The 26508-nt window shown below is 41.3% G+C and overlaps 2 protein-coding genes across 3 annotated transcripts in view; both read left to right on the forward strand.

The window, feature by feature from the left end:
- The window catches only part of LOC308189565 (uncharacterized protein), a 76895-nt gene extending 68246 nt beyond the window's left edge, over positions 1 to 8649 (forward strand). Inside the window, exons 6-7 of the mRNA XM_080579701.1 lie at positions 626 to 2764; positions 3731 to 8649. The gene's annotated coding sequence lies outside the window, so the exon portion shown is untranslated. The remainder of the gene's footprint in view (positions 1 to 625; positions 2765 to 3730) is intronic.
- A 123-nt stretch (positions 8650 to 8772) lies between these two features.
- PLCL2 (phospholipase C like 2) overlaps positions 8773 to 26508 on the forward strand; it is a 98817-nt gene continuing 81081 nt past the window's right edge. The window contains exons 1-2 of one of the 2 annotated variants that reach the window (XM_080579654.1): positions 8773 to 9020; positions 9581 to 10130. In XM_080579654.1, coding sequence (XP_080435780.1) covers positions 9816 to 10130 — 315 coding nt within the window. In that variant the 5' untranslated portion in view covers positions 8773 to 9020; positions 9581 to 9815. Of the gene's footprint in view, positions 9021 to 9580; positions 10131 to 10150; positions 11265 to 26508 lie in introns of those variants that run through there. The other variant, XM_080579655.1, reaches the window with a different exon arrangement.

The following is a 26508-nucleotide window of genomic DNA, read 5'->3' on the forward strand; positions in this document are numbered from 1 at the left end:
GAACAGCAGCTCTGTATGTAGAATAGCATGTTTTAATTGCTTTGGTGGATTTCTAATGTTCAAACTGTTGTATTAGCCTGTAAAATCAAGATGGAATCTTTGTTTTGCCTGGCAGGCATTTTAGAGAAATTTGTGCTAGTGAACTGAAAGGTCAGTCCTTTGTCTACAAGGAGAAGAGAGGATTACTATGCACTTTATATATTTTAGGTTACTTCTGATTAAATTTAAAAATTTACTAGACAACCTCATGAAAATTAGTTCACATATGATGAAACAACCGTAATGCCTTAGAGTAAAGATTTCTTTGCTGAATTCATTTTGAGTTCCCACTGGATTTGTAAGTCATCCACATATTAAAATTTCAAATTTACTCCAATAAAACAGAAATTCAAATAAAGTCTCCATTTATGGAACCTACTGTTTTTCTGGCCAATTTTTCTCTTTTTCTTGGGCAACTGATGTTTGCATTTACAACCAGTATTTGGAAGGTGTTTCCTATGGCTGGTTACTGGGGAACAATACTGTGTATTGTTCTTTAGCTTTCCTTGGTCTTCTCACATACTTTGTCTTGCTGGAACCATCAATTTCATCTGCTTCATGTAAACTTCATCTATTTTTTTTCCAGAACGCAGCTTTGAATTTTACTGGAAAAAACAAACAAACAAACAAACAAAAAAAAACAAAACACAAAGGATAGTCACCACAGAATGTGGAAACAAAGAAAATAGTCATGAACATGTGTGTGAGTGCATAACCATCATCCAGAGACCATGCTGATAAACATTGTGAAGCAAAGCATTATTAATAGTTCAACAAGCTATACAGGAGGAAAAAAAAAAAGCCAGAGAAACTGTTTTTCACATTGAACAATATTTAAACTTTTTAGGTGGTACCTCCTCAGTCTGAAGTAACAAATGAAATCAGCAAAACTGAAGTTCTGGGATAATTGGTCAGAAAAAAAAAAGAGCTGAACTTCGTTGGAAGGAGTTGGGATAAACACACCTGCATTTCTAAATACCCAGGGAGCTTTTGTGAGGCTTTAAAAGATATGAAGTTAAGTAAATCAGTCACTGAATTTCATTGCCTGTCTTATGTTAAAATGCTGCACTTAATGAAGATTAATCAACATAATTTTCCTTTTATTGACACCGCCACCCTTTGCAGCTGTACAGAATCATTTACCTGAAATGGCTGGTATTATTACAGTGCATTTTACTGGAGAGTTCAAACAAGCTTAAAGTGTATGAGGTACCACAAAATAATTAAAACAAATGAAAATACAAGGACGCGGACTGGCAGAAATCAGCGAGGCCCATTGCTCTACGCTGGCAGATCCTTCGGGCACACACACAGCGCTTCAGTTCTTCGCTGCTCTTTGTCCTAAATTCCTTCAAGTTAGGCACCCATGCACCAGAAGGTATTTTTCCACAGAAGAAAGACGATCAAGTGTTCAGAAAGGGGGGTAGGAATTTTGGAGGTCCTGGATCCATTTTCTACTCTCGGACATTTCCTAAATTACCTGGAGAATGTCTCTGTGGTCTTTTGCAAGCAGATGGGAGATCACGCTGCTTGCGTTCCAGGCTGGATGGCTGGGGGCCAGCTCGGGACTGGGAGGTGGCACGTAGATGGCAGCAGCACTGAGCCCTCATCTTGACTGCAGCCTTCAATCTTCTCTGTAGCGCAGATACAATTAACATTAATTTAGAAAAAAATTAAATTAGTAATCTGATCTTATTCTTCGTAGATACAGAAATCTGTGTTCTGTTTCTTGGTTGGGAAGAACTCAGGAACTTAGGGGAAAAAGAAGAAAAGGGGTGGTGGTGGTGTAAGTGTTTAAAGCAGCACAAACCAGACATCCTCTTCCCCAGAAAGTGACCTTATTAAATACAGAAATGACCAGTACCAAGCGGTCAAGAAGTGCACATTTAGACCCCTCATCTTCTTCTGCCAGGCAAAATGCATACAGAAACGTATCAGTAGTTTGAAAGAGAAAATCTCTTCTTCAGCCTGTGTCTGTTACTTCCTCATTGTATGTGAAGACACGTAGCTCTTGCACTGGTCTTCTTTGTATGGTCTGTCTAGTTTTCTCCTTCCCCTGTACAGTCAAAACCCTTGACAGCTAAGCAATTTCTTTGAATTTCATTGTAATAGTCTCAAGACATTCTTTACAATAATATATTTTCTTCCATCTGATAAACCCTTTTTATTTCCTTCTGACCACTTCTATCTTTTCTTCAGCTTTCCAATTTCAGTGGCTAACAGTTCTTATTCCCTTTCTCTTACCATGGCTTTCCATTTACTAGTTCCTTGGCATTATCTTCCTCTCTACTTTCACAGTTTCAACTTGCCCCTTACCTCGCAGTTTATTCTTTTTCATTTTCACTGTCCCTCAGCCACATAGTGCTATAAAATATGACAGCAATCCTGAATCTTGTTATAAATAAATGTTAATAGCTTTTACCATTCTGTCCTTTTTTTTTTTCTCCTCTCTGCTATTTTCACTTTTAAAAAATATTTTTTCTTCATCAGTCCATTGCTATATGCTAATTTCTTAAGTTTTCTGGAGTTCTTCCTTCCATCCTTGGGCAGTGGCCAAGTCATTTAGGTCCTCCTTTCATCCCCTAACAGAGAGGAGGAGCTGATTGGAAGAATGAAGAATGGAAGGATTTTTTTTTTTTTTTAATATGAAAATGAGTAAGAGGACTGCCAGCTGGAACAGCTTTGCTTTCCCAACCTGCTGATACCTCTACTTGCAGGCAAAAAGGTGAGAGAACTAGAAATTCTCCAGGTACTGCTTAGTCACACATTGTCCCCCTTCAGGTTACGCCTCCTGGGGACTCTTCTTCCAGGAGTACTTTGCCATAACAAACAACAGATGTGGGGAATTTCCCTTCTGTTTTTTTGGCAGAAGGAAAGTGGTAATTTCCCCTTAACTTCAGCTGCTGTTTATTCAGAAAACAAAGATGTCATTTAGGAACAGTGAGATTTTGTGCATATATGTGGATCTGAAAAATCCAGAGAATATAGTAAGTTACACTAACGCCCAGGACTCTGATTTTCATTGACGGTTTATCCACACTATAAATGCTTCAGAGAAATTAAGGAGAGCATTTTCTGCCTACCGTGCCTCTATCAGTTTGTGGTAAGAGCACAATGGATGATGCTTAGTTGAGGTCTTCCGACCAGATGTTTCAACCATAAAGCTATTTCCAGTAAAGACGTTTTGAATATGCATATGAAAGCATCTATAAATACTGTGACTTGTTAGCATTTTTATAGCTAAAAATAAAGAAAACTAATATGACTGTTGACTTCTCATATGAATACGAGAAGTTGAAAGATTAGGTAACAAATTAAATGGAGGAATTAACTTCTGTTGAGACTTGCGCTGGTTAGTGCAACGTACCCAAGGCTGCCATCTCTATCGGACAAGATCCAATGATAACTTCATGAATGTGAGCAATCCAAAAGAAATTAATGGGGTTAAGGAACTGCATTTCATGTTTTAGTACGGGAGACAAATCCCACTGTCCCTAGTGATGCAATCAGTCTGCCAGTCTCAAATGGCAAGAGAAACTATGTTCCACCATATGTTAGTAACCTTTAAAAAACTGTTCCAAAGGATTTGTGCTGTGTGCTATGTGGTCAGATTATTGAAATAAAATCCATTTCTGTCTTGGTGCAGGATGCATTGAATCAACTGCTGTTCTTCTTCCACCTCTTTTTGCAGGTATATACTGAGAGTACTGTATGATTTCTTGTAATTCAGAAAAACGACTGGGCTGAATTGGATAATGAGGATTTTGACTGCCATTCATCGCAAGAACTTCATTCCTCTTTTATACATATTTTCCTCTGTCTGTGGTATTGTGTGTCATAAGCGTTCTAACCAGATATATCGACATGAGCCTACAGTTAACTGCTTATTAGCAGAGGTATGTATGTGTTAGATCTTGTTTTCAAAGAAAAGGCGTAACACACTGCCATTCCTACTAAGGCTGTGTAGACCCAGAGTTTTTTTCATGGACAAATTTCAGAAGGAACTCAGCTGACAAAAATCAACTTATTTTATTTACATACTCTGCTGTAAAGGGAGAGATGCAGTTTTCCTCAAAGCAGTGGAAGCGTTTAATATGTTATTGTGAAGAGAATTTGCAGAGCATATCAACCTGAAGGTACAAACTACAAGCTTTATCCTTTTTTCTATGTGAGAATTTAATGAAATACGTTGATTAGTATTAACACGGGTTAGTTTGCCAGAGCAAAGTTGAGGTTTTAAGAAGTTATAAAGTTCAGTGGGGTCAATTTTATTTGGATGCTACTGTAATAATAAAGTCAGATTCTTCAAATTACAAGAATAGATGACTTATGAAATGCCTTATGTTCCAGAAGTCAAATGTCTCGGTATATATCCAGTAGTTACTAACAAACGTAAGGAGGGACAAAATGAAATCCAATGCTTTGCAGAATTCTGGCACTCAGCCTGTTCTGTAACTCTGTAACTTCTCCTCGGAGGACACAGTACGATGGGAGGAGACGGCAAACACAGTTTGTGTGCTGTTTTTAATGGTGCATCAGAAACACTTCAAGGGCAGATTTGTTGTTGCCCTCTCTTTCCTAAAACATGCGTGCCTCAGTTTAAATGTGCATGAAGTAGGCTTTATCCACTCTGTCTGTCTTTCTTTGTAGAAGAAGATATAATTTTTGCTCCATAGAAGCTTTACCCAATGTAACCTCTGATATTACTGTTACAAAATAAGTTTTTCCAAACTGTGGTATTAAAACCAAACAAACAAACAAAAAAAGATTTGATTTTCAGCCCTTTCAAGAGCGGCAAACAGACAACATGCTATTAGGATATGATAAACTCTCATTTCCACTTGAGATAATTCAAGATCCCAAACACAGTTACTCAAAATTAGTGCCTAGGTCAAGGCTTTCAAAAGAGGCTTAATTTCTAGTTTGCAAACTGAGGCCTTAAGGGAGCCTGATTTCCAGAAAGACCTTTATGCCTGCTCTTTTAGCTTTCCATTAAAGCATCTAGTTCAATATTTTAAAAGGCAAGGAACATTGTCAGTCAGTTTTGAAAAATCTCGACCTTTTTTAATCATATAAACAAAGAGTCTAACTTTCAGAACAATGTGACTTAAGGCTCCGTTGCAACCAACTAACCCTACAGTGAAGGTAGTGTTAGTAACAGGCAATTTAGAGAAGAGCTTTTGAATGATCCTGATTTGGAAAAACACCCCTTCTGGATTCAATAGTCTGTAGGGGAAAAGTTGGTTTACTGTTAAGCTCTTGTTAATCCTCAGCTGTCAAATTTAGTAGACTGTTAGCCAAACTAATTGGCACGATAGGTAGGACACAGAGTAAACATTCCTTAGGCTGCAATTAATAAGGCTGAAATGGTTGATCTGCTCGATAAAAAAAATCACCATACTTACTGCTAGTATAATGAACTTTCCAAAATTATAAACATAATTAATTTCAAGTACGCAATGTTAACAAATGTTTTCCAGTAAACAAATCTGGCAATTTAGCCTATGTTTGCCTACCTACATTTTTTGCTGTCTTCAGTACACATCCGTTCATATTCCCCCCACTTGCACAGTCTGCTCTTCCTATGTGCATACGACACACCTGCACTTTACAGATGTTGTATACAATAATGCATTATTTATATCTAAACTTTGCTTTGGATTAATTATGAATTAGATTCCCACTTTAATGGGACTACTTAAACATGTATACTTAATTACAAGCAAGTATAATAAACAAGAATGTGCAAGACCGTGACCTGAACAATCAAGTCAGGCAATTTAAGAAATTATCACTGGAATTGTGGAGATACTCGCAGTAAAGAAGAAACAAATTCCAAGCAGAGATGTCAGAAAACCAATTTTCAAATGAGATAATTGCTAATTAAAGCTTTTCATGTTCGGAATAAAAAATATTTAGGATATTAGCGATAATCTGGTATTTGGTTTATTTAAATACTGGTCATTTAATTACTGGTTTAAACATAGTCTGTTTCTTGGCAGGTTTCTACTGCAAGACTATTTGAGTTAGAAAAGTTCAATGGGTAATATTAGCTTAACTGTGGAACTCTGATATTTAATAGGATTTTATGGAAATAGCTAATATGTGCACAACAGCAAGTTTTCACAGTTAAATATTGTCACAGAGGTGTCTTTTGATTCCAGTATAATCCTTATTTCATTTAACAAGTAAACAAATAAGGCCTGCCGAGGCCACTATTGAATAATAATAGCAAAGAAGCTTCTGCATGATATTCAAAAAGTTTTAGCAAAGAAAGTGTATGGTATGCGTTTGTAGAACATGCCTGCTTTGGAAACGTGAGAGCTCGCTAGGAGGTACCAACAAGGTATCAAGAGCAAAGCCCACTTCGAGTAGCCACTTCTGAGACTTTGGTTTATCAGAAATGCTTCATTTTGTATATGGGAATGTTTTTTTAACTTAATGCATTCAAAATGCATCTGAATAACCACTTTACTAATATAAGAAAATTCTGTGAAACAGAATCGGGGGCAATAACAACAGTCAGGGAATGAAAAGTCACAGAAGAAATCTCAGAAATGGAGAAATAATTATTTTCTACCTCCATCTTCCTAGCACAGCTCTTATAGTTTAGTGTCTGATAGCCACATTTTTATCAGTAATTAAATTTGTACAGGATACTAGAATAAGCATGATGCTGGCACTATTATATGAATTTGCAGGCATGCGCCCTTCAGATGAGGTTAAGAAGTTTTACTAGTTCCTTTGCATTAAATCATCACTTCTGGGGCCAAAAGTCTGGCAATGTCTCCAGGTCTTGATATCGTTCATTACAGAACTGCCAAGGCTACAGTTAAATGATTTCTTTTTCACCGGTGTTATCTTGTTTCTGTACATGTCGGACAGATGAGCAGAGTTGAAAAGGGAAGTTTTTTTTTTTTCTTTTTTCTCTGAGGCAGGACTGATCAAATATTGCTAAAGGCCTAAAAATCGGTGTTTTAGTATGTGCATCTTAAATAGCAAAATGATTGAAAACACATATCTTCCTCGCCAGCTTACTGGCAACGCTCCATGACAAATGATTCTAATAACTTGTTGTACCTGGTGTGTGTAAATCTCACCCTCCAGAAGAAATGGTGATGAATCTCACGACAAAGTGTCTTCTGTAGGAATGGTTTGTGATGCGCACATCTACAGATACGGTACTAAAAGTTCCTTTAGCACTTAAGACTGCCTTTTCCTACTTAACTGGCAAGACAAGATGTTCAGGCAGAAGCAGATGTTCAGATGAGGACAAATGGTAAAATCTCCAGTTCATGAAAAACACAAACTTTGGCTATTTTAAATCTTAAGTTTAATACCAGTGTCCATCGCAGTTTGCAGCCAGAACCCTGCACTTGTCTTGGTTTTCATTTAAACTTTAGCAATGTAAATAGATTGATTATAATCAGGGACCATATATGTATGAGTGATGTAGCCATGTCAGGCTCTGAGCCTCCTTGACCCGCTGGAGATGCTGCTGAATAAATAATGTTTTCCAAGTAGGATCGTACTTTCCCCCATGCTGGATAAGACTTCATGGCACCTTTTTCCTATGCTGACAAACGACACTGTCACGGACCAGAGATTACTGATTTATAAGTAATGATTAGGGACCTTAAGCAGATTCATTCCTCAGGAGTGGGGAGGCACTTCCACAACATAAAAACAGTTCAAGAAAAGCATGTGGGTTCCTGTATCCCCTCACCTCTCGGGTGAGTTGCTGGGTCCCTTCCTTGCTGCCAAGACAATTCTTCCACAGCATCCACTGACAGCAGAAGGCGTCGCCCTCACAGCCTGCCCTGTTCTGGAGGAGAGAGCTGCTCCTTGGCGCCTGAAGGCAGGCGAAGGAAGGAGCCTTCTGAAGGCTGTGGGCCATGAGGTTGCTCCTCGGTGAGGTCCTGGAGCTGCGGGACAGGAGGTATAATGTGCTTCTCGGTGTTCCCACTGCGCGGCTCTCCGTGCTGCACAGCGAAGGGGGGATAGATATATGCTGTCTTGCTCTGAGTACGGATGGTAGGCGCACGATGCCTGATGGCTCCAGTCAGTGATCTCCAGAGGGCAAATGGGGGCACCCAAATGAAAACCGCAAGGTTTGTGTTCAGCCTGAGCCTGGCTCCTGCGCTACGTGCTCCGGTCAAACAGTGACGGTGAGGTCGTGTGGGCTCTTCACGCCCCTACAACTCCTCACGTTGCCCAGCGCAGCAGCTCCCCGTCGCCCCCAGGGCCTGCACGCCGAGCGGAGGGCCACGCGCCTAAAATTTCAGTTTCTCTACTCAACTCGAGACCGATTTTTCAGGCAAGACGCAGCCGTATCTCGGGGTAAAAACAGCCACGACCCTTCAAACCTCTCCTCGCGCGCCGCGTCCCTTGACCCTCGGCCACGCTCCGAGCGTAAACAAACGCGTGTGGGGTGTGCAGGGCTCCCCTCGCACCTCGCCGTCCCCCAGCACCCCACACCCACACCCTGGCGGGAGGGAAGCCCCCGGCCGCCCCCAGCCCCCCCCCAGCCCCCGGGAGTAGAGGGCGAGGAGCCGGCCTGCCCGAGGAGGAGCCCGGGGGCACCCCGCAGCCGGGCCCTGCCCTCGGCCCCGCGCCCCCAGCCGCCGCCGGGGGGTGCTGGCGGCGGGGCCGCCCAAGCCGCGCCAGGCCGGCCCCGTGATCGGCAGCGGCGGGCGGGGGGGAGCCGGGCCGGCTGCCTCTGCCCTGCCCCTGCCTTCCCGCAGAGTTTCCCGGCGGGGGCGGCCGGGGCCGGCTCTGCCCGCGGCGCTGCCGGCGTCTCCCCCCTGCCGGTGCCGGTGCCGGTGCCGGGGGAGGCTGCGCGGGGAGCGGGGGGAAGGCAGCTTCGGTTTCGCTCCGTATCCGGCTCCGGGCAGAGGCGGCGACCATAGCGGGGAGGAGGCGAGAGGGGGAGAAAGCGGCCACTGCGGCGGGGGGCGGCCGGCTGTCACCTTGCCGCCGAGGTGGGTAGCGGGGGGCCGGGGTGCCCCGGGGTGGCGGCCACGGGGGGCCGGGGGGCGGCTGAGGGAAGGGGGGGGGGGGGGGGACGCCCAAAAAAAGTTGCGGGGAGCCCCGCGGCCGGCCCCGGCGGAGGGGAGCGGGGTCGCGGCCGCGCCGTGCCGTGCCCGGGGCTCTCGGGGCGGGTTTTTTCCTCCAACTTCTCTTTTCGCTCCCGCTTCTGCGATTGCGGCTTTCGGGCGAGCGCGAAAGCGGCGCCATCAGCGCCGCCGCTCGCTTCCCTGCTGAAGGCGGCGGAGGGGCGCGGGGCTCCCCCCGCATCAGCCCCAAATTCCCCCCCTACCCCCTGCCCGGCGGGGCCGTGGCGGTGCGGGGGCTCGGGGCCGTCCCTCCCCTGCCTCCCCTCCCTCCCTCGCTTGTGTCCGTGTGTCCGCCCGTGCGTGTCCGTGTGTCCCCGCGGGTGCACGCCGCGCTGTGGCGCTCCCCCGCCCGCCGCCGCCGCCTCGTGTGAGCGCAGCCCGTCACGTTTCGCCTCTCTCCCTTCTTCTTCCCTTCCCTTCCCCAGGTGCTGCCCGGGGACCGAGGCGCGGCGCCCCCCCCACCCCCCCACCCCTCATCGCCCTCCCCAGATGCGCGGCGGGGGGAGACCCGTGCCGCCGACCCCCCGGCCCTAGGCGCTCGGAAAGCGGAAGAGGAGGAAGAGGAGGAAGAAGAGGAGGAAGAGGAGGAAGAAAGAGGAGCAGCCGCCGCCGAGCCCGGGGGGCAGCGGCGAAGCCTCCGCCGTGCCCGCGGGGAGGCCGATGGCGGAGCGCGGCGGCGGCGGCGGCGGGGGGCTGCCCGCCTCCCCCGGGCCGCTGCGGGGGAAGGTGGCCTGCAGGGCAGGGGACGGCGACGGAGGAGGAGGAGGAGGAGGAGGAGGAGGAGGAGGGAGATCCCGCTTTGACAGCGCGGGCAGCGGGGTCTCCAACGGGGACTGCGCCCCGCTGGGGGCCGGCGAGGAGCCGGGATCGGCCCCCCCTGGAAGCCCGGAGAGCGGCGGCAAGGAGAAAGGGGCTCCGGGGGGGCTGCAGCGAGAGGGCAAGCCCGGCATCCCCCGGAGGAGCAGCATCATTAAGGTGAGGGCACCCGCGCCTCCCCGTGACGGCCCGGGCTCTTTCTTATCCTTTTTTTGCCTTTTTCTCTTTCATTTCCCCCCCCCTTCGGGCGAGGGGAGCCGGCTTTCCCTTTGTCAGGAGCGGACGGCGTTGCACGCTTGCACACTCGGCGGGGGGGGCGGCGTGTTTTGGGGTGGATCGGGACCGAAGGCTCGGCCAGAAGACCGTAGGGGGCTTGGGAGAGGACAACATGGGCACCGCTCTGGCAGGGAAAGGCAGGGATTACACGGTCCCCTTATTTTTTGGGATGCACCTGTGCAGAGCAATTTTGTGGCTCCATTGGCTTGTGTGTGTGACAGACACACAGCAGGTGACGGGAGATTCGGGAGCTCATTGGGCTGGGAGACAGCAGAACAGGGAGCTTTCTTCTCGTTAGCGGTGACAGCTCGTTTAACAGGAGACCGTGTTGTACTTCACCTGTAGGAACAATCTCTGTTTGTACTTAGCTCTGCGTATGCTGAATGCTGACGTTTCTGCTTGAAAAGTAGGGGGAACAGCAATGGTAGCACGTAGATTGGTGGAAGAAGGACCAGGAGGGTTTTTTATACAGCTGCTTACACAAATACAGTTGTTCTGTTTTCTTAAACCCTTGGTTCCTGAGAGGTGGCACTTTGTCTTGGGTTGGCTGTCTGAACTCCGGTGAAAAGGTGGAGAGATCATACAGAAATGACTCAAGTTTGTGTAACGGCCGGACTAACCGTAAAGTAAAGCACAGCTCGAGGTACTTAAGAATTGAGTTTAATCAAGATCAGCTCGATCAAAATCTAGCTAGATTTGTTGTCTTCTTAAACATATCTGTGCTCCCAAAGCCAGCTTACGAAGTTGTGTTAGCCGGATAACAGAAAGACGCGTGGGGGTTCGGGGCTAGCAGCCTATCTCAAGTTGCGGCGGCGTCTCCTGGACCTTGCTCTAAGCACCAAGGGGAGAGCAAGGGCAGCCGGCAGTGGAGCACACTTGACAGCCTGCACCCACCCTTCCTGTTCAAGCAGTGATGCTGGGTGTGTACGTTTATGTGTGTGTTAAAGAAATTACAGCAATGGGAACGGGGCGACTGAACTCGGTGTTGGAATAGCCTAGTATTTACTGGATTTTCTGGTGAGTTTTTAGGAGTCTGTTCAATTCCAAACACCGTTTTTTTGCCTTTTGTGGTAGCGCAGGAAAGGCGATACGTTGCTTGCAGTATGCAACGTGCCGTCGTACTACTTCGTGGTTTATGATCTGATTGTACAGCAGCCTTCTGCCTCTCCGGGGGCCAAACAAGGATACAGTACACAGGGATGTGATATGCTAAAATTGAGAATCATGAGATAAGGAAATCTGTGCTGGATTACATTTCGTGAATACGTAAGTCAAGGTTCTTAGTTTCTAGAGGAACAACAGCACTCTGGAATGTAAAATTATTCAACTTTCTGGTATTATTACTGATGAAAACTGTTTTGCAAATGTGAACAGTAATCTGTTTGGCTGCCAAGAAGTGATTGATACAACTTGGTGTTGTTGTTTGAATAGTTAGGAGTGGAAAAATCTGACAGCACTGCTTTTAAAGCTATGTGGTCCATATTTATTTTAGATATGAGTGTTTCAATGCTTCTGGGAAAAACTACTTGTCTTCAAATATGCTGAATACTCTCCTGTCTGCTTGCTTCAGCAGTTTGCAGGTAGTTTGAATCAGGTTGCGTAGGTACCTAGTTTTCAATATGAAACCTTTTGGAAAATTTGGCATGAGTGGTAAGCCTTGTTGTCTCCTCTTGTGGAGCAGAAGCGTGTAAAACAGTAACTTGTAATCTATTTTTCAGAACTGTTCTTAGAGTTTTAGTGACTTACCTGAATGATGAATATTTGGAGTAACCTTGGGAAACCGGTCTGTGCCATGCAAATGCAGTTCTCATACTTCTGTGCAAAACACAGAATTAGGTCAGCTGATCTTTAAAATGCAAGGTTATGGGATATCTAATGCTTTAAATGTTTTGCCTGCCAGTTACTGTGTAGGCTTTTGAGTCGCAAGCAGAAAATTGGTGTTTGAATAGCAGTTCCAGTTGAGATTAAACTCTTCTGAAGTGCATGTTTGCGCACAAAAATCAGGCCATGGTAATATTTTGTTCTGTTTTTAGTCTGTGCTTTTGTTGGTTGTCCATTTACAGGACTATTCTCAGAGCAGTTGTTGCCTTTTTTTTCCCTTTTTTATTTGCATTTTTTCCTCTTTTTTTCCTTACATGCAGCCTCTGTTCTTTCTCTTTTTTACCCATTCCATATTTTTTCCTTTTATTTATTTTGTTCATCTGCATCATTTTTATTTATGTTGTTCATCTGAATCATGGGACAAGAGGATTTGCTCCTTGAGGTTGAAGAGTCATCTAGGATGATGACAGGTGCTAGGATCACAATTACTGTGAAAACTCTGATGTATAAGCTCTGTTTAGGCTGAAAGTGTTAAGGATTGTGCCCTTAACTTTTAACAGTTTTTATGGAATAGCTTTTTTCATTGCTTTCCTTTGCTGAACCAGACCTGAGGGTTAGGGAGTTTTCCATTTTCTGTTTGTTACCCGCCACATTTATGAGATTCTGATTTTTGTAAAAATGATAGTGATGACACATGATATGTTCCATGGGCTTTAGGCTCTTCAGATAGCTAATTTGTGAACTAATTTACATACCAAGTATTTGCACCAAATGTTTTTTTTTGGTCAGTGATTTGCTTTTCCAAAATACTTTCCTTGGGGCAACTAGCTATGGTTTCCTATAATGGTTTTTCTAGAGTAGTTCCTATAATTTTCTATAAAATTAATTTACAGTGAGTCCACCTTGCAGTTCCAGGTGAATGTAAGCATCGTGTGAACTTCTTTTAGCTCTGACAGTTGGCAGCAGGCTTGCTTTATTTCTCATGGGGTGCTTTCGCATCTCTCTTAAGAAGACCTTGAGATGGTTAGACTTTGAGGAAGAAGGCAAATGACTTGTGGTGTGTCTGCTTCCTCAGAGCTGCCTGCTTCCAGGGGCCTCCAGACCCTGGACAATAAATGTGTACGGAACCTCACAGCTTGCCAGAACTGTAGACCTGGACAAAAAGAGATCCAGCGGTATAAATGAATGGCTGTGCTAGGAGAGGTGTTGAAGTGCTAAAATGAGAAGAGATAGACTTAGGAGAAGACTGCAGTTATCTGGGAAGACGACAAGAAGAAAAGAATGGATAAAAGTGTCCTAGAGTTCCTACCAATATGTGTCTGGAAGCAAAGTCCAGTTTGTGTTTTTTTTTTCTTTTTTTTTCATATAGTAATACCGATCTCAGTGTCAATAAATTTATTGGCTGGTAACTTAAACAAATTTATATCTCCCTTTTTTTTCTGGGTGTAAGTTTAAACTTTCATTTAGTAGAGTCACGCACTTGTTGGTCATTGGCAATTCTTTAAGTTCCAAAGTCTGTGAGAAGAGGGGAATGAAATTTAGCAGGCAGATATTGCAGGGCATAATTTTCAACAAAGCTTTGCTTTTGAGATAGAGCATTCTTATGTCAGTGTCTTTATACAGTTAGGGAGTCTTGCAGCATATGTGTCAGGATCTTCTTTTTTATTAAAATGCCAACATACATCATTATCTCATTCTCAGTCCTCTATATCTCTAGTTGATACTGTATGCCTCTTTGTATCAGGTGGAAAAAATACGCAGTATGGGGAATGTTACGCAGTATTTTCTACCACTGTGTTTGTTTTAAAAGCTTTAATAAATTTCTTTCTTTGTATTCACAGTAGACTCTAAAGTAGTATTTTCAGTAGATCTAGGTTCTCTGCAGTTCTATATTACCTTAGCCAAAATGGCATGTTAGTGAGTCTTAGCAGAGATCCAGGAGTAGATCATACACGTTCAGTTTCCACCTGAAATGATATGAAGGGGTTAGGTTGTTGGAGTCAGTTCAAAGTATATGAAATTACGTGATTTTCAGCCGTCTTTCATACTGGGAAAGGAGCCTGTGTATTGATGCTGTTGATAACATATAAGCGTTTATGCCCCAGTAGCTCTTCAATGCGCTGGACATTTTCAAGTAAACTTGGTTGAGCACTAACAGGCTCGAAGGTGCTAAAGCTTCTCAAGTTCAAAGAAAATAGTCATAAAGAGAAAAGAGGGAGAAAACTAGTATGTGCTTTCTCGCTCCACACCCTTTCCCCTTAGAAACAAAGACCTGCAGTATGAGCTTTATTCTTCCTAGTTCTAGAAGATCTGTGCGAAAGACATTATGAATGTCCCAGCAATGGAAAATAATTTGCTCAGCGCACACGTGTTCATTGACACCAAAAACGATGCCACAAAAAACACATCATTAGCAAACACATCTGCAATAGTTCAGGTACTCCTACATCTTACCCTGGGCTGGTTTTCAACGAGACAATGGAAGCATAGGCTTTCTGAGGGGCTGTTTCTGGATTTGGTTGGTTGTTTTTTTTTAATTTTTTTTTCTTAGTTTCTTCTAGAGTAGAGCTATGATCACATCTTTTTGGTTTATCAGCTAGCATGAGAGATGTGAGTGGCTACCTGCAGCTTCACAAACCCTGGAGCTTTCTTTTAGGTGTTAGTTTCTCTTTGGTTTGTGGCACTTTTGCCTAGACTACATAGAAAGTTACAAGCACCTTTTGGTATATGTGTTTCTTCTGCTTCATCTTCTACTTACTCTGGAATGGTTTCCTAATTTTTAAAAAATGCAATTTGTATTTTAAAACAATACTGTTATGGTAACCCTTCCTAAATCATGTCATACAAAAGCTGTATACGTTATATATTTGGGTATAATATCATATATATATACATTAGACACACACACACACATTTATCAGGCAGTTTACTCCTTGTAAACTCCCAGGCTGGGCTGGGCTGTGTTATGGTGCTGCCACTGAACAGGTATGTTGGACATTGCATTTGGTATATATTTTTATTTGCCTTAATACTTTATCTAGACTGCAGTAATCAAAATTTTGCTTGGATATGTATAACGCTATTGAAAGAAAAAAGAAAAAAAAGGCGTTTATGGTTATTCGTTTTACCCATGTTCAGTATGTAGTTTACCTAATGTAGCCAGTGAAGAGAAAACATTTTTTTTCCAAAAGATGACTTGGAGTGGGAGTCTAATTCGGATAAATCTAGCTTCTCTGACTTCTCTTCTGGAAGAGCTTATCTGTCTATTTCTGTTGACTACCTAAAAAGCTCGGCTACCGTGAATAATAGCAACTCTTTCACACCCTCCGCCCCCAAATCCTTAGAATATCCACGAAACGTGTTCAGTCTGTTAAGTGAAAAATCAATTAATGGAATTTAAAAATTATTATGAACACCTGATGAGATTTTTTTATGCCTATTGCTGGGCTTGATCAGAGATATGAGTATTAGTTAAGACTGTGTTAAAACTAGGAGTTGGAGCCGTGGTTTCCTACCCATGGCTCACAGATAATGGGTTGCTCACATGATTTGCTTGAATTCATGGAAGATTCAAAAACTAAAACTGAGGATGATAGAGCAAATTAATTGTGTAGTTTTCCAGCCTTTCCTGGTCCATGGGTGATTTTGAGGTAGGTTTTTGTATTTTATCACTAACTCTGTTAAAAATTCCCTTAAATAAAATGTACCAATTGTCCGTCTTTAAGAGATAAATTAACTTAGAACATATGCTGTCGTACTGTGTATTGATTATAAAATAGTTACCTTTGAACACTAGTTTGGGATGGTGTTCAAAATTCAGAAATCTAAATAGACTAGATTAAATAGGCTTAGGGAAGAAACATTTATAATAGTTCGTTTAACATAAATGGAGAAGGGGAAAATGCTGAAAAGCAGCAGCATGTGTGTATTAAAGAATGTTTAAAAATAGGGCTGGTACAGACCTCAAGACGTCAGTCTGCTCTGGTTTACCGCTTTGTTACAGGATCAACTGCTTATCAATTTCACTGTGATGCTCTTTGTCTTTTAATCACCTTTAGTTTGTGATCCTTCTGTGCAGAACTGCGGACGGATTATTGCTCGTTGTCTGTGGGCAAAAACAATAATCTGCACGGAGTTTCAAAAAGTGTACTTGTCCTGCTGACTGCATTCTAATTACTTTTGATCACATCTTCAATGTGTCAGGTTCTTTCTGATTTTAACTTACCTTCTAACATGAATGCAGCTCTTCCATCTTCACGTGAACAGCCAGATTTCAGTTTACTCCCAATATCCATCATACAATGACGTCTGATATTTTTTCTTTAAATTATAATACCCTATGGTTAAACTAAAGATCAGTTATTTTTGCTCTTTATTGCCTGTAAGCTGGGCAATATGATGTTGCTGAATCTAGTTCAGAAATATAATTTATGAGAAGATGCCTTTAAATAAATTAATAGGCAGTAAGTATGAAATTATGAATATACTTATAATAGATTGCAGGATTGGGATAAGAAAAGGCTGCTTTGAAAGGGGCTGATTTGCTTGTCATTAAGGAGAGTCAGTAGCAAGCATCATCTTTTTCTCAGTTGTGCTTATAAAAACCATCCTTGCTGCTTTACAGTCAATTTTCACATCTGGCATGCCTTTGAAATACGGGATAGCGCCATCACTGTACTTATTTCTCCCTCTTTTAGGAGATTAGGGGTGCAGCCATCCTTTGGATGGCTATGTTGCCCATCCTCCTGACTGCAGCACCTCTCTGATTTCTTCTTAGCTGGTTAGCTTCCAGGAACGGTTGGTGTAGGCCTGCTAGTCCCTTGCATTTGAAGTGGGGCATGGCTGTGTTCACCTGCTTCTTCCCTCCTAGACCTCCTTGACAAAGCATCAAAGTTCAAGACAGTGAAGAGCACGATACAGCATGGCACTGGAGACTGGCGGTGCTGAGGACCACAGTGCTATCTGCTGTAGCCTTGGGAAAGTTAAATAGATGGGGTTAGTTTCTGCCTCTTCTGGCTCCCTGGGGCTTTCTTTTGACGTAATTTCACCCTTTGGAAGAAGTAATAAAGTATCCCTGAGTACATCCAATTATTTACTGTGTTCAGGCATCTTTTCAGATACCAAACATTCGTATTCAGGAAATTGTAGCACATAGTTCATAAGCACAGGCAGGCAGGAAATGTCTAAATAAACAAACAAACAAAAAACTTTTCATTTTTTTCAATGTCTGAGAGTTTTATAAAAATAAAAAATATAACGTAAGAGTTTTTTTAAGCCAGATTTCCAAATCGACTGTAAAAATACTTTCACAAAAGCAACGTATTTGTGGGTTTTAGTTTGGTATAGAAAATATGTATCTTATGAATATACAGCAGATAATTGATATTATGCATACTAGTGTTACGACTGTCCTCATGCCTTTGCTAAAATTGCTGAAAATGGTTTGATATTTCCCCTAAATTCTAAGATAATCAGTATTGCAGAAGAAAAAGAACTGCTGATGTTTTGTTAGAGAGCACTTCCAGAGAAATTTCAAGTTCTTTTTATGCGTGAGCTTCTGTGACTACTACTTCTTTTTCCTTTCCCTTCTATTTTCTTTTCTTTTTTTTTGTTTTTTCTTCTTATCAGCCTTATTATTTTGCCTTCACAAAAAAAGGCATAACAGTATAAGGTTCGGTGTGTGCTTTGATGTGTTAGCATCCATGTATGTGAACATAGCCCCATCCTTTGCTGCCCTTTTAGTGTAGGATGGGTGAGAAAAAATGATTGTGAAACTCCGCAGCAGCAGAATGGTCTGCCTGTTTTCAGTTTCGTGAAGCACCCTCTTAATCGTGGAAAATCCCAGATGCTTTATATATTTCATTGCCCAGTTCCTGATGACAGAAGTGTTTGACGTTGTCTGTCAACAGTTTTATTTAACCACAATCCTTAAAATAAAGTGTAAATGTCTGTTTATTTAAATAAAAGATAGTATCTAATTTCATTGCTTGATTCTTGATCTTAGTGTTATTAAAGTGTACGTTTGGAAGAAAAGGACAGGAATGCAACTCGATGTCAAAGCTTTGTTTAGATTGTTTTCTTCCTACAAGTTATTGTCGGTGGTTTTAGGATAGGCAGTTGTTTACTGAGTTACTGAGGTAATTCCTGTAAATGGTACAGGAAGAGTTATTTTAAAAAACGGCATGGCAGCAGCTTTAATTTTTATATACCCTACTATACTTTTTTCTGTAGTAGATTAGAAGCAGAATTAATATCTTTCATGTATATTATGTAGGAAAAGTTAGTTTTCAAGTTGCTAAAATAATACTTACAGTCACTGCAATATTTACGCGTTTACAAGCACATACATTATCGCTACATAAGGCAGGAGAAACTAAGTAATAACTGGAAATAAATTGCTTCAGGCAATTACTTGAATCAACTGAAATGTTTTCTGCCATTTACAGAGAATGGTCTCTAATTCAGTTTCTTTTTTTTTCTCTTTTTTGTAAAGTATGCTGATAGAAGATTGTTTCAAAAAAACATTTCCAGTGTGAATCTAAGAGTTAAAGACTAATATTTATGTGAAATGAGAAAATGTACTTAGTCGTGGCACGTTACTACCACACAGTGGAGAGAGCTAGAGCAGGCATCAGGAGCTTTGCGTTCAGCCAGCGTTAGGTTTTTCTTGGTTTTGCAGAACCCCCTATGGCTGTTGGGCGTACTTGGTTTGTTGAAGTCCAGCTCTCCCAGTCGCAGTAGATGTGGTGATGCATCACACAAGGTTTGTTTGAGGTCGCCAGTTTTCATCTTGCTTCGTTCCACAGCTTAAATGGCATGTACCTTGCGCCTCGTGCTTGCTCCTTCGGTGAATGGCCAGCCTGAATAAAAACTACTGAATAAATAACGAACGAAGGCAGTGAGTTCTTAAAGCTGTGTGTTGTCTTTTGGTATTTTGTGGGTTTAGAAACCAGACTGTGGAAGAATCCGTAACATTACTCTGTCACAGTCTTGCGTGGCCTGGTTCCAGCTTGTGTCACCTCGTCCTCCTGTGTCCTGTCTGCTCATCCCTTCCCGTCTTTGGTCTCTATCCAGCCCTCACACAGCTTCGCTTTTCTGCTTCAGCAGCAGAGGCCATGGACAGGCCCAGCTCTGGAGACCCTTCTGTGCCCTGCTACATGTTAGAACAGAGCAGAGCTCACTGTGTGTGTGTGATAAAGCCATGGTTTGTGTCTATGGATCCCCAAAAAGGAGCACCAAAATGGAGTCCGGCGCAAGGCGGTCGATCTTCACAGTGGCTCGAAGTCTCACAGGGCTGTGGCCTGAATGTGCAGGGAAGGCTGAGGCCAGATGTATCTGTCTCTTACTGCTCTTGAGAAACGCTCTTCACAAGTTGCCAGCCTGTGTGAATTTAGGGAAGGCTGCTCAGGGTCAGACCAGAAGTCCACGTGGCTCATTAGCCTGCCTCCAGCAGTCGCCCCTGTGACACAGAAGGGTAGGAAAAGCATCCTCTCCTGGCATCTGCTCCCAGCCGTAATTGTAGGGCTCCAGTATCTGGACCTCAAGATGTCTTCGTGTTTGATAATCCGTATGTTTTTTTTTTTTCTTCCATCAATTGTCAAAGACCAGTTTGACTTTTGTAAGCTTTTCACTACTGAAAAATCGTGCGGCACTTTCTTAACTTCACGACGTGTTGTGAGAAGAAGCACCTTCCTGCCTGATGTTACACGGCACCTGCTTGCTTGCTTGATATTCCCTGGTCCTTGTGTTAGATAGAAAACAACTGTTTTGGGCTCACTTTCTCCATTGCACACGACTTGAAAGGTGTTCGTCATACTTGCTCTGTGTCATCTTTTTTTCCAGCCTAAAAAATCGTGCTGTATTTAGTTGTTTCGCCTACGTACATTGTTCTGTGCTTGCTTCATCCTGGTGTCCTCTACTTTTTATTTTTTTTTGCCTTCCATTTTATTAATTTTTGCAGTGGGAGACTAAAATGGTATTTAAAATGTGTGCCAGACAAATGCGTAAATCCACTACAGCATAATGAAAGCTTAAGAATATTGCGATACTAAATTGCACTGTAGTATATGTAATTTTAGTGTTGTCTTAATCACAGATTTAAATGGTACCATTGCCACTAACTGGAAATGGGAGAGTGCTCTTAAAGCCTTCTACTAAATATTTAAAACTTCCCCTTTGAAGAGCTGTATAAGGGTGCCTGTGCTGGTGATGATGCCTGTTGTGTTGGAAGTGGCTGGCATTAACATCTTTGCATGAGACTGAAGGTCTGTTAGAAATCTTTTAGCGTGTTATAAAGTCTTTTTATGGTGCTGGTGACATAAAACATTGCTGATTAGTACGTCTAGCTGCTAGCTGTGGTTGAGTACACTTGCTTGCATATTAACAGAATAAAATAGCATGGACATTGCATAAAGCTGAAAAACATAGTACTAATAAACGTGCTTTTATTTTATAATAATCTGTTAAATATTAAAGAGGATGGATTTTGTATTTATAAACGTGGTCCTAGATTTTTGCATTTTAAGGTTCCTGTCCAACACTCATGTAATGGATTATTTTACCCAATCTTTTATTCCTTTCACTTTTAGAATATGTAAGGGTCTTCCAGGATGCTTGTGTCAGAGTCCAGACGAGCTAAAAAGCCATTTCTAGTCTTTAGGAAACGTGTGAAGGGTATAACAATGAGCTCAGACAGCTTCCTGAAAACACGAGAGCATCTAATATTTCCTCTCAGAATTCAGTTGAGGACTGAAAGGGTCTTAAGTGGTTGCAGTAAGCAGTAAAAGGTAAAAATAACTAGAAGTTTTTGAGTCCCACGAGACTGATACAACAGCATTATCTCAGAAGGAAATCCCAACACTTTGTCACTGGAGCTGCTGAAAATAGAAACGGTGCAAGATGTCTGGTAGAGTGCTGTCCTGAGTCCTTGTTAGGGGTATCTAGGAGTGTCTCCTCTTTCTTTTTTTCTTTTCGTCTTTTTCTTTTTTCTTTTTTTCTTTTTTTTCTTTTTTCTTCTTTTTCTTTCTCTTTCTTTCTTTCTTTCTTTCTTTCTTTCTTTCTTTCTTTCTTTCTTTCTTTCTTTCTTTCTTTCTTTCTCTTTCTCTCTTTTTCTTTCTCTCTCTCTCTCTTTCTCTCTTTCTTTCTCTCTTTCTCTCTTTCTTTCTTTCTTTCTTTCTCTCTTTCTCTCTCTCTCTCCTTCCTCTCTTTCTTTCTCTTTCTCTCTCTCTTTCTCTCTTTCTCTCTCTCTCTTTCTTTCTCTCTTTCTCTCTTTTCTCTCTTTTCTCTCTTTCTTTCCTTTTGGGAGCAAGGTTGCTTTGTTTTCTTTTTCCCTTCAGAACCTTCTTGCTGCTGAGGCAGGGAGTAGTCTCTGTTAGCCTGTTCCTTCTCAGTGAACTGCTGTGCTGAGACAGCAGAAGACACCTGTGTTACTGTCATTCCTCAGTCTTCACGCCTTTAGTCTACTTTGTGACAAAGTCCAGTGTCTGATTAATAATGTTTATGAGCAGTACTGTCTGCAGCGTTATCTTTATGTAAGTCTTTACTTTCAAAGCTTCAGATAATTGTACTACTTGTTTTCAAATGTCTGATTACATGCTAGTTTTCTTCTGTTTGAACATGATGCACACTTGGCTGAATGACATGAATAGAACATGAAGTGGATTTCCATTGTTTTACATGTGGAAGATAGTATTTCAGAAATATTGAACTTAGCCTCTCAAAATAGTAGTTCAGAGGTCCCCGACTCACCAGAATAAAATTCAACTTTCTTGTCCTAGTGATTGCTGATAAATTTTTATGTTTATGCTAATAAAAAAATCATTAATAGCTCATACATGTACTTTCAGTCTGGTCAGCTGCAACAAATACATAATTTTTCTTCCACATCTAATCCCAAATTAAATTTTGGCCTTAGTGGGTATATAAAATTTATTATGATCATTTGAGGGGGGGAGGTGAGGGCAGATAAAAAAGAGCCTTTTTAAAAGGCTCTTAAAAAGGGCCTGGCCTCTAAAAATTGATTTGCAAGATTAACCACTTGCCACAGATCTAAGAACCTTGAGTTATTATTATTATTATTTTTTATTAGGTTACAATGTTTAGATTTATAACATGGTCTTCAAACAATCCCTGTATGTATTACAGTTATGCTGAAGCAAATAATTAATTACAGAACTTATTGCAAAACTTGCTTTGTTTCTGGTGGAGGTAGTAAAATTACATTATGGAGTACCATCAGCTAAATGCGTCTTTCCAGAGAAAACATACCACCTTGTGATTTAGCATGGTGCCTAATCGTCCGCCATGAAATAGGTTTTGTGTATTAATTCAATAAATGCTCAGAGTACTTCACTGAATGGTACTTGAGGCTGAGATGATACGGAAGGAAGAATTTGCCATTGCAATGCAGCGTAGCCATTAAGTCTAAAACATTTTTGTAAAGAACAAACACAAGTAAAATTATTTTGTATATAAAACAGAAATGCAGAGCCACGTTATTTTTATTTCTGTTTGTCTCAGAACCTTACCCCTCTCCCCTTTATCACAAAATTTTCCAAGGGTCAGAGTGAGTCACACTGAAGGTGACTCCTTATTTTTTTCTTCAAGTGCAATGAGTAATTTGGGAATACAGCTCGCGTCTTTGAAAGTCAAGAGGGTTAGAGTCAGTAGCCTTAAAGTAAGTTGTATTCTTTCTTGCTTCCATGCACAATATTTTATCAATTCTTGTAGATTTGTAGACACTTAAAGTAATTGATGTTTAAAATGCTTTCTATATATGTAATGTTTGTTAAGGGTACTCAAAATTGATTTAATATTCCTGTACAACAAACTAAAACTTTATTGGCATTACAAAAAAATGTGTAATTGCATGCTTTTCTATGAGCTTACTACTTTAAAGTGTTTATAATATAGTTCTTTATTTTAGAAATGCATACCTCATAACCTTTCCTTGTTTTAAATGTCTGATCTGCACCACTTATAGTGGTTGATGGGAATAAGTCATGGGTTTCTACTACATACTTCTGTTTTCTGCTTTGATCATAACGCAGGTGGACTTTTGGGTTTGTTTACTTCTTTATTCCAGGAATTTTCAAAAGCACAACACAGAGTGAACAAGGAGGTCCATTAGTTTCGGTATCTTACGCAATTCATTACCGTGCAGATGTATGGGGTTTCCTCTTTTTAGTTGTGTCAAAGACATCTTCAAGAGACTTTTAGAGGTCTTTGTAGGTTCTTGCCCAGAGACAATGTAAACAAAATTGGTCTTGCACTGATCATCTGATAATGCAGTTTAAAGCCCTTTTGCGGTTTAAAGACCTTTGCTGTCCTTGAACTTCGGTTGTATTTAGGACAAAACCAATATTATTGAATATTTCTGTCCATAAAGTTGTCTTTCAGTAAACCCTCGTGAAACGTGCTTCAGCCACATCCTTGTACTTTCTGGAACTTTCTAGCAGCATTTTCTTGTTTTGTTGATCACTGCTTGCTGTAGACAGCCTGTCCTATTTTGTTTACTTCCTCTGTCGTTTTTTTGGGTTGACTGTAGTGAAATCGTTTGAGATGAAGTATGCGAAGTACAGGTTTTGCATTCCTGTTATGTTTACCCACAGCACTGTCTAACCTTAACGTTCAAAAATTGCAAGTCAAGTCCACCAAACTTGGGACTTTTGAAGAAAATCGTGACATGAAATTTAATTAATTTGACTCTAAGCCATTCTGCACATGCACCATATTTTCAAGTTCTTAGCATAGGAATGTATGAATACATGCAAAATACAAGTTAATGTGGAGATTCCCAGATATAAGGGTCCAGAAGGGCTTTAAGAAAACATCAGGTTTCATGAGATTTGCCATACAGTTTGGACGAGCATGTGGTTAGTACACCGACAGCTGGTATATCAGGCAGAAAACATTAGATAACAGAATATAATATTGATAATCCGTTTTAGCTTTTATCAAGTTAAATACCCGGTCTTGTTTCCTTGTTTCATTTTTATTTTGTTAGCAAATTTGCTAATCTTGCCAATAAAGGTGGTAATGTATATTTTGCAATGTATATCTTGCTGAGGTAGTAATGTATATTTTACATTGTTTAAACTTGTCCTGTTAGCATGGATTTAATGAATTTTGGAATTGTCTAATGTTTAGTTATATTTAGGAAAAATGTTAACTAGTCTTTAAATTGATCCTATACTTAATTTAATCTGTTTGTTTCAGCAATGTAAAAGCAGTTACCATTTTTTCCCTGAGTTTTGCTAGTATTGAGGCCCTGCAGGCTTTGTCTACATACTGTAGTGGTAACGGGATTCAGACACTCAAAACTTGTATTTGGCTATTTATGAAAATTTCCCTGGAGGAAGAGAAAGTGGGATAAATAGTTTTACAGAACTCTCAAAGCTTATAACAGTTACAGAGGAAATGTGCAGACCCAAAGTATCCTAGTTAAAAAAAGTTGTGATAGCTAAAAATTCAAAAAATGCTGTTCCTGACAGGCAAAACTTGAGGAAAAAAGAGCAAGGCCTCAATTCAAAGGCCTTAATTTGTTATTTGTGTATTAGTACAGGCCAACAGCTTGGCAGGAGCTTAACTCTGAGTCCAAGGTTTGTGAAAGCAGGGGCTTGAGAATGTGAGCAGATTTTAGTGCTGGTAATGAAGGGGAAACACAACGATGCCACAGACAGCCGGGGTAAAAATCATAGGCGCATTCTTTAAAGGAGTTCCTTGAAAAATAAATAATTACACGCAATAACAGAAAGAGATATTTTAGATGTTGGTGTTGCATATGTTCTTGTTGCTAAGTACTAGGGCAGTTCCTGAGAGCTGGTGAAAAAAATAAACGATTTTTGGTGGTTGGTAAGGATGTTGTAGGCCTAGATAACGGGATGGAATGAGGCAAAATATTTTTGAGTCCTTTACCTATGGCTTTGGCAGCTTATAAATGATTTCAGCATGGTACAGCATTGTGGAAAGCTACACTTACTAGCAGTTTGCTGTGCGTTTGTTTGTTTCTTTTTTACTCCTGTGTTGCCAGTTAATTTCCTTCTGGAGAGTGTCTTGAGAGATCCTGTGGAGAAAGGCAGTTGTTGAGCAGCAGCAAGAACCCTCTGCAGTCTGTCAAATCATCTCCTCTTCATGTTGCAGCGTGTGAAATTTGTATGACGTTTCCTACCTCTCCTTCCGGAAATACACTTCTTTTTCATAGTTTAAAATATTTATTTTCTCATGTGATCAGAGTAAAAGGCTGTTTCCAATATAATGTGTTTTGTTTCTACCCTCCTTCCAATGAAATTCATGCCCGTCCCAGGGGAAAAAACCCATTTTCTCTCCAGTATTCCAGCGGGAGGACAAACAGGACTGCCGTTCTTGCACCTGCTGCATTGAAGAAAGGGAGGGAGGCAACACAACAAAGAAAATAAAGCCTGTGTAGGCTGCTGTCTTAAATTGCAGTACTTCTCAGGAGTAAGAAATGCTCTCATCCATCTACATATTTGTCGATTGTACAGGAGGATTCTGCTCACTGTGTCTGTGGCCATTCTGTGCACCCCTTGCTGCAGTTCTGTGGGGCAAAAATTGTGCTGCTTGAAGCTTCCTCACTTCCACCCCTGTTGTTTTTTTAGCTCGCCAAATTTGTTTTAAATCAGCAATGAAAATCCATTTCTCCTTGCCTTCAGGAAATCACGAGTTTACTGCAAATCGTTACTGTAAACCATGGTATGAAATGCACTAGAATTGTGGGAAACTCTGAATCAAACTGTTACTGGATATGTTGTTGTCTGATTCCACATTTAACGTTTTGTTTCAACATTTACAAAAACTGGTTGGTAGAAGGTGATGCCTGCTAGGATTTTGTAACTCTGTTTCATTTACACATAAGAACTTATAATAGTCATGATTTAAATTTGGTATTAAGCTGTAACTTCAACCATGAGTACTAGTAAAATTTAGAAATTTGTGGGCATCTTTTCTCCAGTTCTTCTTCCTCCAAGTTATTTTGAGATTCCTTACTAAAGGTATCTGTTAAGTTCAAGTTTTCACATTAATACATTTCCTTCCGTTGTTGCAAAGCTTATTAGGGATGAGATACCTGTTTGCACTTAATAACATTCTGAAAGGTCTTGAGTTATACCATAGAGAAAAAAGGTCTTAGAAATCAGTGTCAGGAACAGAACAGTAATCAAGGAAATGTTTGTTAACAAATGCTTCTGAAAGTAATCTGGTGGTTTTTCAAACAGAAGGGAATAATGAGCGCTTGATACAGAGAGCTGTCTTTTAAGGTAGCATCACGTAACTCCTTCAATTTGAATTCCATACACATTTTACCTTTTTTCCCTTTTATTGGTATGGGTGAGACTGTAAGGAGTCTTTTTCGTTTCTGGTCTGCCTGTTTGAGTTCTAATAGATAACCTGTGTTGTTAGCTAAGAACAAAAAATAAGAGTGCCA

Source organism: Anser brachyrhynchus, assembly GCF_964034855.1.
Source record: "Anser brachyrhynchus genome assembly, chromosome: 2".
Lineage (NCBI taxonomy): Eukaryota > Metazoa > Chordata > Aves > Anseriformes > Anatidae > Anser > Anser brachyrhynchus.